The sequence below is a fragment of the Cygnus olor genome, chromosome Z (assembly GCF_009769625.2).
Source record: "Cygnus olor isolate bCygOlo1 chromosome Z, bCygOlo1.pri.v2, whole genome shotgun sequence".
NCBI classification, from domain to species: Eukaryota; Metazoa; Chordata; class Aves; order Anseriformes; family Anatidae; genus Cygnus; species Cygnus olor.
The window spans coordinates 70,192,525-70,206,925 of record NC_049198.1 but is presented as its reverse complement, the minus strand read 5'-3'; the positions used below and the strand labels follow the sequence as shown (position 1 = coordinate 70,206,925).

Sequence of the window (14,401 nt, the reverse complement as noted above, 5' to 3'; positions counted from 1 at the left end):
CATTAGCATTAGTTCTATCCAAGATGCTCAAAATAATGTGGAAAGCTTTTGTTTGGGGATCTCAGCCATTATGTCAAACTAAGAACAGGAACTTTACATTAAAAAAGGGAAAGTGTTATGAGGATAATGATAACGATGATTGAAAATTAGTGCTTGATGTTTAAAACCAGTCTCACCCAAGTACTATCCATGCTCCACAGTCACACTTGCAGCCTTCCATGCCCTGGTCACCTGCAGTCATGGAAGCAGCTCAGAGACTCAACACCAGTCCTTGTCAGAGGGGAACTTTGCCCCGATCTGAAAATTAATCTGGACTTCAGCTTTTTTTTAATGTTCGTCAGTTTTCAGGGGTTACATATCATCAAAGGCAGGTTTAGCTCCCACTCGAAGGATAGTAGAAACACTGCCCAGGTTTTGATCCTGGTTTTATGGACATATATATATGGAGTGGCTTTTCTTGTGATATGGTCAGCTGGCACATACAGAGAAATGGTACAAAATCATGATCGTAGGGATGACAGTAACACCACTTTCTGCATTTCATCTTTTGTGGTTCTGACAGAAGCTTGAACAATCTATTTTACTATGATTCTAAAGCCTTTTACCTCTTACAGCTAATTTGTGCAGAATATGCCACTTGCAACTCTATGCAAAAAACAATTTAATGAATTTATTGTGGAATAGTTCTCACTTCTGTTGGGTAAAGTGTTGAACACTACAAAAAACCTGATAGAGACTTCATGAAATGGGAATGCTGTTTTCCTCCAAAGAAGGCTGTCCTGTCTGAAGAGCATGTGTTTGCTCTGATGGACATATGCTCTTATCAGATGGACACAAATGGTTGGCATTCCAGCTAAACCAGTGGTGTGCACCACTGAGCATCCTGAGCATCCACCCTGAGGCATGCTGCTGGGCAGTGTGGGAAGCCCTGCACAGGTTTCAGTCCCTAGTGGAGACACGCACTTCCCTCCCTGGTAGGGATGTTCCCACCCAAACCTCTCTGAAGTCAGCAGGACTTCCTTTCACCCCCTTCTGGGGCTGGGAGAAGGCAGCATACCTCTGAACTCACTGATTGTTCAAAATTACGTGGATGGGAAGTCTTGCATGTGCTCTGAGTCCATTAGCACTCTGTAACTTGAATTATTCTAGAGGCAAATCCCTTCCAATAGCACCAACCTTGTCAATCATGTCAATTGGACATGACATTCCTGTTCAGTTATACATATACTTGCAGGGGAAGATCCATACTGCCTTTCCCTTTGTCTTTACACAGAGACATGAGCACACTGCAGTGTGGCAGGTGTCAAGCCACTGTCCTACCACCTTCCTTCAGCTTTACCATACTTGGTTGTTTCTACAAAATTCAGCAAGACAGCGTTGGGCTGACTTTCAGGAAGACATGGCTATGGCCATGGCCTTGGCTTTGGTGAAGGAAACCAGGATCCTATTTTCAGTTGTAACAATGGGAAGGAAAGAAATAAGCCCAGCTAAACTCAACACAACAGGAAACAGGGGCTAGCAGCCGGATGGCTTGGACTCCATCCTGCACAAAGTCCAATGGAAACCAACCCCAGCGAGCTGGCAGCCAGCCCACAGAAGGTCATTTTGATGTGGTCAGTGGAGCCCTACTCTGCCCCAGGTTACAAGTTTCATCTCAGAATTTATCTCTTAGTTGCCCCTAGGGTATTACCATGCATGAAAGGAAAGCAAGACCAGGAGAGAAATCAGGGAACATGGCCAGGGAAAAGTCAGGTTATGTTTTTTCATGGGGTGTTGTGGATTCATGCTTCCATCCAATAGACATCTCTCCCGCTAGTGAGTTTGATGCAGTAGGTACCAGCCAAAATCCCTCATAATACATCTCTTGTTGTCAAGTCAGTCTGCTCTAACAAATGTCCCTCTGTGCTCTAGCCATACTTCGGTGCCGTATGGCTCAGCTCCTTGTTTTCCAGGCAAAGTGCATTCCCTCCCCTCTCCTCCCAAGTACCACAGGCTCACCTTCAAGAGTAGCTCACAGGTCCACAAGGTCCTACTGATTTTCCATAACCTTCCTCAGTAGCTGTAAGGATCTGGGTTTGCTTGGATGATAAACTTGCTAACTCAAGCCTTCCAGGCTGTCAGGAAATGTAGTCATTTCCCATTGAACGCTACTTCAGCATCCTACTTTCAAGCAGGTCTTTTGGTGCCTTCCTCATCTCCAGTCCTGCAGAAAAGCAAGCCTTGCACTCTCATTAGCTGTCTGGATGTTGTCCAGCAAGGTTTGACCGCAAGGAGTCTTTCAACTTTACTTTAAATCCATTACATTCACCTTTTCCTATATTTCTCCTGTTGGTTTACCAACACTGAACATATATTTTGCCTTCTTCCTTCATTACTATTTTTTTTTAGTGTCTAACCACACTCTGATGTAATTCCCTCTTTCTGCTTTCTGGTCCCAACTCCAAAGAATGAGGTAAGTACATTACTTAGCAGCTCATCCCAGAGTTGACAGAGAGTCAACTGAGTGACTGAGTTGTTCTACTGAGGGACTCCTGACTCCTGCACCAGAAATGGCCTCATTTCCTGGTGGAACTCTCTCTCCTGCGGAGATGCTCATTTATTGCTCCGAGTCCTGCATAAAAGCATTACAAAGAGGCATTCCCCATTTTGTGGTATTCGTGGTGGAAAGGGAACAGAAAACTACTGCCCCTTGTTGAAATGGAAAACTGAGGTACTGCATGGAAATTGCCCACAGTCATGCAAAGCCCATGGCAGAGTCAGGAGTCGTATCTATCTCCAGAGTCCTGGTCCAATATTTTACTCAGCTGGCTGTATTTCCTCTCTCTTTTGGTTATTTGCATTTTTCGGCTGTGTCCTAGGTCTCTGAATTAGAGGCAGGACCAGAAGTACAGGCTGGGGTTGGTGCAGTGACCGAACCACTGCATTGTGTTGGTGCCGTGGCCCCGTGCACTTACAGCGAGCCCCAGGAGCAGGGCACGAGTGAGACCGCAGCCACAGCCCTTGAGGACAGCACTCCACTGCCAGCTGTGGGGGCAAATCCGGTCACAAATGGGGCTGGCTAGGGAGGAAGGAGGAGGTGGAAGCCCACCCAGCCTGGCGGTGTTATTGCAAAGGCTCACGTAGCATTATTGATGAATGTCTCTTTGATGAATGACTGTATCTGCTTTGTTTTTCATCATACGCTTGACTTCCACACAGTGTTAACTAATGAAGTCATGGTTTTCTGTATTAAAATCACACGTATGTCACTGTTAGTTCATAACAAACAACATGGCTTCATAGTAAATTTATACACAGTATAATTTTTTTCCACTCTTAATGAAAAACACACTGTTTGGCTTGGGCCACCTCCAGACTTTTCAGTTATGGAGTTACTCACTGAAGGTGGAAGCTTGTGGGAGGTTGCTTTAAGCAACATTACTAGCAAAGCCACTTACTCCAAATATTGGCTGTTCTTTTACTTTATTTGGATGAAGAGTAGTATTTTCAAAAGTGTCTGTGCTACTTAAGAGTCTATGGCCTACAACAGAAAAAAATTCACTGGTGCATGCTGGGCTGGCTGTGATGTTTTTCTTTCAGAGCTTGCTCCTTCACACTGTAATACAAAGCACTTGAACAAAGGTGCCTTTTACCAGAAGTTTCTTTTGGTTCCTGAACCAGAATAACCTGGACTGGCACAAGCACTGGTGGACTAGTACAGACACATTTATGCAAGGGAAGTTGGGTCTCTTCCATCATACTCAGCAAAATGGATGTGGCCACGTTCATGATTGACTTGGTGCACTTAGGAAGAAAAGCCTGTCTGACTTTCTGCCAAAGTATTCTACCAAAACTTTATGTTTCTTCAGATAAGCAAATGCTTTGGGGAGATCCTAGACTTGCAAATAAAGGAATGGGGCACCAGAAACAAACAAACAAAAAATACAAAACAAAGGAACTGTGCTGCAAAGGCTTTTTTTTTTTTTTTTTTTTTTTTTTTTTTTTTTTTTGGTACCACTGTATACTGGAAAACGATAGAAAAAGAACATGAATTTTGTATAGATCACTTCTTACATGTTCTCCTTATGCAACTGCCTGTTGTCTGTTCATTAGTAAAATGGGCAGCCTGGCCACAGCTGTGCTGCAGGAAGCTTCCAACATTCTGCTCAAATGCTGGGGAGAAAAAATCCCCAGACCCTGCTGTAAAGTGTGGGATACTCTCATCCTGCTGGTTGTATCTGCTGTGGCACATACCTCCTGGTGAGGCAATGCAAGCCAGCAATCTCCATTTGCCAGGAGCCAGTGGGGAGGCAGGGGAGCCATCCCGCTGGTGGGTTTCCACCGTTCTGGTGGGACCCTGTCATACAGACAAAGTCATACACGTCCTTGGACACATCCTTCTTGGCTAAGCTGTAGCCATCAAGCATCAAGAGCCATCAAGCATCAAGAGCCATCAAGGTGAAGCTCCCCTCTCCTCCACATCCCCCTTCAGCCTCTGCCTTCTCCACCCTGTGGGGTGGGATCCAGCATCCCCGGCCACATCTTTTCCTCTGAGTTCACTGGGTGCAGGTTGGATTCAGAAGCTGGTGAGCGTTTTCAAGGACTGCAGTCCTTCTACAGCAGCTAGGTTTACATGGTTTGTTTAAAAAAGGAATCTGTCATCTGTGATGGTGATTAAAAAATCATAATTTCTCCTTTTATTATTGCCTTCTGTGCTTTTCCAGACTTTTTGAGCACTTGAGCTTCAGGGTGTGTTCTGCTTAGAAAAAAGTAACACATCCCAGTTTCTGTCAGATTTCCATACAGAAATATAGAACAATACTAAAAAAAAAACACAGCCTTTTAAGTGAAAGTCTGCTAACCCTGCAAGTTTTCATGGAGTTTGTCTAAGTAAACGTGCTGCCTGTGTTGCAATTGTGTTTTATTTTTGCACTTAAAATAAGTCATTAAGTGTGTCTCATGTTCCTGGACCAAAATAGCCATCACAATGCAGATGCTAAGCATGCCTCCAGCTGACAAGAAAGGAGGTCTGACAGTCAAGGGCCCCAGTTTACCTCTCCATATGCTTCCTTGATCCACACAGACCAAAAAGAAGGATTGGAGCACTGCTGAGCCTGCTGATGGATCCTCTCCTCCCGCCCCATGTCAAGCAGTCCTCATCCCACCAGTGCTTCCACTGACACTGCTGCTTGGAGTACTTGCAAGGAGCGTGCACATCTTGCAATAGCAAGAGAATGGACAGATGATCTGGAGACTAAACAACAGCTCATCCCAAAGCATGGTCATGCAAGGATGCAGGAATTTTGTTTTAAAATAAAAGAAAGGTCAGTCAGCTTTCTCAAGCTCTTAACCCACTCCAGTGCTGGGAAGTGTGTTTTCCTGGTGTTCCTCCTTAAGTAATGCCACAGGGGCAGCCAGCGTGCCTGCAGGACAGTGTGTTAGCCGTAAGGATATATGCATGATATTGGCATCTCCTCTGACATAATTTTTAAACAAAATAATTGTCACTTACCAGCATCTAGTTGTGGCTCATACTTAGCCCTTGCTGTCAGCACAGAGGAGAAGGGTCTGGAAGGCAATAGCAGCTGGCCTAGCTCAAACCAGGCACATTTTTGAGTAACTCCCTTGAACTAAGGAGTGTTTACATATTTTGAAAAAGCAGGATTGCAAAGAGACACTTGAGGACAAGAAGAATGTACAAACTTCAAAATCTGTGGCAGGACAAGCATTAAAATATCCAGATATTGTGGACCTTAGAAAAAAAGAGAAGTGAAAAAAAATAACCTATGTCAGTCCTTGAAGCATCCTTCAATCTTTTAGTGGTAAAGCATCATTTCTATAAAAACAGTTTAATTTTGTGTTCAGTGTGGGTGGGAAATGGGAAGGCTTATCCTTGTTTCAGTTGGCCTTCTGAGCTCTTAATAAATGAAATACACCTAAAACAACAAAGTTTTCCATCATACAAAAAGAAAAAAAAAAAAAGGCATGCCATGAAAAGGGCATTATCCTTCCTAAGAGAAAAAAATAGCAGAAACCTTTCCTGAACTTGACAGAAAGCCTCTGAAATAACCACAAAATAAGGCGCTGAAGGTAGAGGGGTGGGTCTCTTCTGTGTTTTCCCTTCCCCTCTGAAACTCTTCATTTCTGTATTCCCCGTGTGCTGTGTTTATCTCCCCCCTCATCCTCAGGGAATTACAAGGAAACCGTACCTGTGGTGGCAAGCACCTTGCGGCTCGTTTCAGGGTTGATTCAGGCTACCTGGAGAAGAAGGCTCAGAGGAAAACAACCCGAACGAGGAGCTGGAAGGGCTCTTCAGAGTGGGTGCAGAGAGAGGAGAAGTCCTGCCGGAGGCTGTGTGCCGTGACGGGAGGAAGGAGGCACGTGAAGGCCTCGCAGCTAGGAAGGGGAAGACTTGAGATAAAAGTGGAGCAGACCTGTTTGCAGCAGCTCCCGCTCGCCCCGGCCCACCTGCAGCAGCCTGGTGCCAGTGTGAACGCAGATAAGCCGAAGTGCTTTCCTAGAGAGCTTCCAAGCTGAGGCCAAAAGCCAGGGAGGCACCTGAGTGAGGAGGCCAGATGTGGGGTCTTCCAGCAAACCCAAGCTAATGCTAGGAACCGAAACCAGACACAGCCTCCCACTTCAGCTCATGTAACCTCACCAAGGCTGGTTAGGAAAGAAGACAGGAGTGCATTCAGACCTTCTGGAAGAAGTATGCTGCCCACAGCAATGGGACTGTAAAGAGTTTTCCCTGAAGAAAACTGTCCCTCTCAGGGCACCTCCTTTCTCTGCTTCTCTCCTGTAAAGCAGGGCCAGTGCTGCCGCTGGCTCCCGTGGGCAGAGACAGCCTTGCTTCAGCTTCCAGGCCCAAGGTCCCCAGCCCCAGAGGCTCTCTCATCCCAGCCACAACTGACCCAAAGGCTGATTGCAGAAAGAACAACACAGGAAAAAAAAAACAAACCAAACCAAACACAAAAACAACAACAACAAAAAAACGTGAACAAAAGCAAAGCACTTAAAGCCAGGCAAGCAAAGGCAATGATGCTTGGGCAGCATGCAACACCCAAGGTTGGAGCCTCAGCCCGAGGAGCACACTGGCCGTGATGGATACCATTCTGCTCCAGCACCACAAGGGACGTGCACCCTCTATTTTTCTCCCTATGAAGCACAGCTTCATGGTTGCAAAGTCCTAATGGACCTAGACCCCTCTCTGCTCCAGGCTGGGGCCAGGGCAGGTGGGTGGGTTGTCCCCAGTGGGTTGAGCCCTGCAGGCTCTGGGCATCGTCACCCCAAAGCAGGCTGGTTCTCCATGCTTGTGCTCTGCGTGCTTCCTACTGCACCCTGCAGCCCCATCCTGCGTCGCCGCACGTGTTGTGTGTTTAACATTAACTGATAGCCATATAAACACTCTAACCTTGCCAACAAGTGGTGATCCAGCTCTTAAACCAAAAAATCCCAGAGGCATTGCATTGCATTTTCACGAGGCGTGATTTATTTAGCAATTGTGTGTTTTGGCTTTCTGCATGTTATGTCCAGCAATTAAGCCTATGGGGCTGCTTTACATTACACTTCCATGCCGTGCAAATCACCAGGGCATTAGTCATGGATCACCAGTGTTTTGGGAGAGGAAAAAATTGGACTCTTCCCTTTTTCTGTTTTTTAAGATATTTAATAATGTCCCAGTTGATTAGTACTGTAATTCTACTTTAGGAACGTCAACTTTATTTGCTGTTATGCTGAAACAGCCACTTGTATTTTTTTCACAGTATGTAAGTGATCAGCTTCTCTAACAAAAGGCAAGGGGTTAATTGACCCTTTATTAAAGACTGCTTTCCTTCGAAATGTGAGTGAAGTGGGAATTAGCATAAAAATAGAGTTGTAAACCAGTGGTATTCAACCAGCATTGCAGTAACTCTTTATTTTCCTGTTCTTCCTACTTCCTGTGGCTGTACAAATCTGTGCATGGACACATTCAATTCCATATATAAGCTCTCCAGTCTTGGGTTAGTTATTGTATGACGTTCTATGGTTAAATCAAAAGCAGGGATATATTCTAGGAGAAACATGTCCATGCACAGAAGAAAAAGGGAGAAAGGAAGGGAAGGGAGAAGGGAAAAGGGAAAAGAGAGAAAGGAGAGGGAGAAAGGAAAAGAGGGAACAGGGAGAAGAGGCAGCAGGCTTGTCTCTCTGTACAGGAAGACTTTTCTGTGAATCATGAAGAGGGGGCCTGAGCTCAAAAGGTGCAAATATGGACTTGAAATAGAGAAGGGCAGGCAGGTAGGAGTCAGGACCAGAAATGATCATTAAGTGGTCTACGTGAAACGACCTGTCCCTTCATTGTCCCTGCATTTCATCCCTGTCCTGTTGCCTGGGCCAGACAAGCCCGTGCTTCCACACAGACACACTTAAAGAATTCCCCTCCACACCCAACATACCAGCCGAAGGGCCATACCAAATGAAGGGCCTTTCTTGCACACTCCATATTACACATGCTAAATACTTTATTGTACTAGATACAACCTCTAAACATTTACAGTAAGTGCACTTAATAGCAAAATTGTTTGCCAAACCTCATTGGCTCTCTCCATACTTGTGAGTTATGAGCACAATTTTGTTTAAACAGGAAAACAAATGAACAGATTCCTGAGTCTCCCACATACACTTCTGGTTATCAGAAGTTTATCATAGGCAAGGGGGAACATTTCGTGGAGGCTCTTGTTAAAACGCTGACAGCTTATCAGTGGGTTGCATTTCCTTATACTACAGAAGACAGCAGCATAGATTAATATCCTTTTATGTTTTTGTATCTACCTCTTCTTTTCTCATTGGTGTACTTAGAAAGCTGGAGCTGACTGAATAACTCTTTGGAAAATCCTCCAAGCAGAGAAAATGGAAGGAAAGATAAGGACACCTTTTCTTGAGGAGGCATGGCTGGAAAGGGGTGAGAGTTTGGACACCTGAAGTTTTCTTTTGGAAGTGATCTTTCCAATCAAGCTGCCCAACCAATCCTGGGCAATCCAGGGCAATCTGGCCCCCAAAACACATGAGATTGCAGCTGCAAAGACCCTCCAAGTACATAAATCAGTGTATAGCTGAGACTGGCTGCTATCTGGAAGAACTGATGGGAAAGAACATTATGCACTGTAACTGCGAGGGCACAGCAATGCTCTCCATGGCCTCATCTCTTCTCCATGGAAGAATTCACTGTCTTCTTCACTCGCAGATGTGGGATTAAGCAAAGGAGCCAGCCCTTTGTACTGTCTGTGTTTAACTCAAGTGGCAGTTATCTTTTTTTTAATAATGTTTTACTAAAGGCTGATGCATACCTACTGAGATAAGAAGCCTGAAGCATGCTAATGTAGGGTTCCAGATTTGGGGCCTTCCTATTCTGTCAGCTTTCGTTCTGATTTATCAGTGCTAACTAGAGCACTTGCAAATTGTTGTGCAGACAAGACCCTTAAAAAGACCATGAAGGAGAAGGTCATATTTGAGTTATGGCACTTCTGCAGCGCATGAGAAAACAAGCCAGTTGGTTCAGGCTGGCCTATGCAATCCTCTGCCCATCTCAGGGACACAAAGGGTGCACGGCTGTATCTCCCAGCTCTGCTTTGGCATCATCCTGCTTCCCTGTGAGTGAAAGACAGTAGGAGCATCTGCAGCAAAGCCTCTCCATCTGGTGATACCCTCTTTAATCTCACTTGGGTAGGACAAGTTTATTTCAAAAACTCATGGTTTTAGTCTGTAGGCCTCTACCCGCACTGAGGACAGACAGAGCTGGTGGTGGCAGCATCACAGAGAGAAAATCTAGCTGGCTTTATACTAATTTAACCTGGTATCTGCTAGCAAACTACTGGGACAACAGGAGGGTCAGAAGCTGTAAAATCTGCTTCAGAAGCAGGGCTGGCTTGAGCTGCCCAAGACAGGCTGCACCTGGGGGTCTGGGCTGGCCTGACCTGCAGAAATATAGCCCGAAAAATATACTCCTTGGAGTGACCCAAGAAGTTTCATATCAATGCCATACAGGGAGCAATTTATGCTGATATTGACAAGGCACTTTGAGGGGAAAGCAGAAGTAAGACATTGGTCACAAAAATATTTCTTCCCTCTTTGACACCCAAATTACTCGGGCGTAGTTTGTACCGTGAACATATATAGCATGCTTGGCCTTTCTTTTTCACCAAGTGACCATCTTTTTAAAGCAATGCCATAGTGCTGAGTAGTTAGGAAAGGCAAAGTCAAAAACACACCAACACAACCAATCAACCAACCAAACCAAAAAAAAAACCACAACCCACAGTGGCTGGTCTTGGGGCAACTATGGACAGGTATGCTTAAGCTTTACGAAGCACTGTAAAAGCTCTTTACTGGTTTGCCATTTCTCCTCGTGCCAGTTATGTGCCCAGCCTTCAGCATCCCAGTCAGCAGCCAGCCTGAAGCCATAGAGAAATCCCAGAGAACAAGAAATGCACTGTGTAAAACAAAGAATATGTTTTCAGCTTTTCGTGTAAACGCTGCAACTAACAACTCTGTGGACCAGTGCGTCACCCAGCCTCTAATGTCAAATGTGATAGCAGTGGGGAGTTACAATTTTAGTTAATAATCCCTCATTCAAGGGCAATCTTTTCTATTACATTCCATACTTGTGCTGCCCCTAAATAAATGAAGTAGGAAAAACACATTTTCTTTGACCTGCAGGTGACTTCATCAGCCATTTTGCTACAAATACGCAGCTCCCACCGCTACAATTGCTGAAACAAACACCATTAAATTTGAACTTCAAGAGGATTTACTTGGACCAGAGGCAGCCAGCAACAGAAGAATTTTAATGACTGTGGGAGGATCACTGGTATTTTAAGAAGTCTTCTAAAACCTTTTGTAGGATTTGAGATAAGAAAAATAAGTGGAGCAATTTTTTCTCCTAAGTACTTCACACCGTGTTTTCACATAGCAGAAATGAGTTTTACATCTGCATAATGAAGGTGCAAAAGTCTGAATGGAGAAGAAAAAGATAGAAAAATCTGAGACGAAACCAAGTGGCATGGGAGCCACTCTAAAGAAGAGAGCAAAAGAATTCTTCTATTCCAAGCTCTTGATTTTATTCTCTTTGCTCACAGCAGCTTTAATTTCATTAGCTTGCAAAGAAACACTCAATCCACAGATCAGATTTCTCAAGGATATAGGGAGATCACGTCAATAAAACAAAGCACTAATTAAATCTTTAAACAGCAGCCACATGCTCAGTTAGTTTCTCTAGTGGAATCTTAGAAGCAACTTTTGCATCCTGTTGCCTTTGATCTAAAGCATTGCACTTCACCTTCTAGAAAAAAAAGCCCCATGCTGCCAGAAGTGCTCCTGGATTAATCTACCCCACGGCTGAAATTTAGCTGCTGTTAGGAGTTCGAAAGGTCCAGCTTCTTGAATTGTCGAGTGCCTCCTTGGAGAACGTCTGATCGATGTACCTGGGCAGCACCTGCCACCTGTTGCAATGGTAACGAGTACACAAGAGCCTCCTTGGGCATCTGTCTTCACGTCGGGTCTCTGGACCCACCAGCATGTCATGAACGATCGCGCTCCCCATTAAGTTATTCACCCACTGCTTCTCCAAAACCACCGCGCACTCCCAGCACAGAAAACTGGGGTGAACAAAACACTGCTATTTCTTAACATCACCCTCCCAACTTATCCAGGACAGACTCTGTGAAGAACATGCAAACAGCAGTTAAAAGGACACTGGGAAAAGGAAGACTACCCCCAAAATAAAGTGTCTATGATGCTCCTCTTTAGTGAGGAAGCGGGGGACAGGAAAAAGTGCTCTCCCTAGATTCAGGGAAGAAAGTGACTCGGAGCACTTTTTAGATAAGAAAAAAATAATAAAAAAGTGTTTGTGAGATGTCCTCTCTCTTTGGAGGCACTCTCCTTTCTTCTGCTGACCTGCACTAGCTCAGCCATCATGCAGGCACCAAGAAACATTATGAGTGGCTTTGCAGGCAGATGCTTTTACATGAAAAATTTCATACAGCCTGTTCTCTTTCTCACTACAGTCACGTGAATAAAACACAAATCAACCTTTAGATTCACTTGCTTTTAAACACGATCAGATAAAGACCTCTGCTTTGTCCAAAGGAAGTGCAACATTTGATACCTTGATCAGATGGCAGATAATGCTTCATTTATCCCCTCTTCCCACTCCTCCTTCCACAGTGTCTGTACAAATTTGGCTTAACAGTACAAGTGAATTTCAGTTTTACTGAAAGCAGTGGCAAAACTCTCACTGTGTTTAGTGGGGACAGGTTTTGCTCACTTGCTGTTTTTCCCTCTCTCAGCAAGGAACTGCCTTTTCTGAGCAACTTTTTCCCATGATTTTAAACAGAGATGCTAAAAATTCTGCTTTGAGTTAAGCTGACCCTCTCATCTCCATTTCTTCCCTGCCCACATGGGAGAATATAGTCCCGTATGTTACATTCCAATACATTACATTGACTGATACACCTCACATTTTTTACTTTTTTTTTTTTTTTTTTGCTATAGAGACATATTACTATAAGGAAAATGGTCTTAGAAATTTACTGTTGATATATTTTACATTGTTAGGAGAACACACAGTTTCCCAGAGGAAGGTCCCAAGTTCTTTGTCTGCAAGATCCCATCTTTGCTCATGTTTGTTCCCATCAAGAAATTTTGATTAACATCACTGATTCTTGGGAATTGAAATTCACATTAGTGGCATTTCTCTTTGAAACAGCTACATATGAAAGTATCTGTCTGTCAGCTTAGCTTTTCATAGCAATGTGCATATGTGACTATTATATAGAATGGTTCAGTCATTTGCAATAGACTACGACATATTTGGTCTTGACTTTACAAAATAAAATTGTACCTTCATTCTTAGCAGCCCACTGCTTCTGAAATGCAGGGTAAATAATTTAGGAGATACCCTACAAACATTTCTCAGTGCAAAACACAGAAGTTGTTGTGTTTCTAATTAGAAGAAAAGTTTTTTAAAAATGTATATATTTTTTTCATGTTAAAAATCCCATTTCGTTCCATCATGAACAAGAAAAGCATTCCAACAGCAAAAATATGTGTTTTGTTTTTTTTTTTAAACTTACCAACATGACTGTAGCCCTTGAAGAGCCCTAGAGATGTGTCCTACTTTAAGAACTTGACCCTGAAAAACTTGGGACCCCTCACATGTTACACATTTCATACCACACTTCAAAGAAGAACATTAAATACCTTGTGACTAGAGTATTGTTTATTTCATAATCTAAACAAACACTGGAATACAGTCTATGCTTTTCTACTTTCCTGCAGACTTTACAACAAGCTTTTTTTTTTCTTCCCATAATTAAAACAATCTGCATACACACAGAACATGCATGCTCTCTAACACCAGTAACGAAGGTAGGAAGAGTCAGTTTCCATCATCTTCCTGTTGCCTGTATTAGAAAAAATACTTTTGTTTTTACTGTAGTTACGGCAGTGTGGCTAAGGATACAAAGACTAGAGCACAGTTTTACTCCCTGCACAGAAAATGTTCATCAAAAGCATGCTGATGGTGATAAATATTACATGTCTATTAAATGAAAGGCATACTTTTATCCCCTTTACTCCCTTTTTAAAAAGACTAAGTGGCTACATGTAAATGCAGTGAAGCAGGTATAAGCTTAATTAATCAGAGTTGATTCAGACTGGCACCAAGACGCCGCGAGGGCCGACGAAGTCTCAGCGAGGCTTCTCAGGGGTGAGCGTGGCTGCAAGGCGTCTGCTTCCCACCTTCTGCGAGCAGAAGGCAAAGGCCTGGCAGCACGGCCGGTCCCGGCACCAGCTGCTGTGCCGGGCTGCCTGGAAGAGAAGCGCTCGTAGTCCATTAGTGTTTGAGAAAAAGAAAAAAAAAAACAACAACAAAAAAACCTTTACGAGTGGGTTACCTCCCCGGGGTGGCTTTGTTGGCCGTGCGGCTGGCTGGCGGGGGGCTTTACACCACCGAGTGGTCATTGCTGTGGACGCCGGCCAGGATGGTGTGGTTGAGCGAGGACGCCGAGCGGTCCGAGCCTTCGGTGGGGCCGTTGGCGTTGTCGCTGCGCTGGCAGCAGAGGATCTGCTTGAAGGTCGCGCTCATCTCCTTGTCCCGGTAGGAGTAGATGATGGGGTTCATGGCGGAGTTGAACTCGGCCAGGAGCAGGAAGAACTTCTCGTAGGCCAGGACATTGCACTGCGGGCAGCAGACGTCGAGGAGCAGCAAGACTAATCCCGGGGTCCAGCAGATTATGAAAGCACCTGGTGAGGGGAAGAGGAGACGACACACAACAAAACCCACAGATATACCAACGTGCTGGCACCTGTCACAACACCACGAGAACCATCCAGCTGGAAGTGGTGGTGTTTAGTTTTCTTATTCAAGGGCATCTTTCCCACACTATTT

The 14,401-nt window shown here is 44.4% G+C and overlaps 1 protein-coding gene across 5 annotated transcripts in view; it reads right to left on the bottom strand.

Moving 5' to 3' along the window:
- Positions 1–11,055: 11,055 nt before the first annotated feature.
- Positions 11,056–14,401, bottom strand: part of LPAR1 (lysophosphatidic acid receptor 1) — a 71,902-nt gene continuing 68,556 nt past the window's right edge. For 3 of the 5 annotated variants that reach the window (XM_040541107.1, XM_040541104.1, XM_040541105.1), the window contains exon 4: positions 11,056–14,256. In XM_040541107.1, coding sequence (XP_040397041.1) covers positions 13,955–14,256 — 302 coding nt within the window. In that variant the 3' untranslated portion in view covers positions 11,056–13,954. The remainder of the gene's footprint in view (positions 14,257–14,401) is intronic. The other 2 variants (XM_040541108.1, XM_040541106.1) reach the window with 1 other exon arrangement.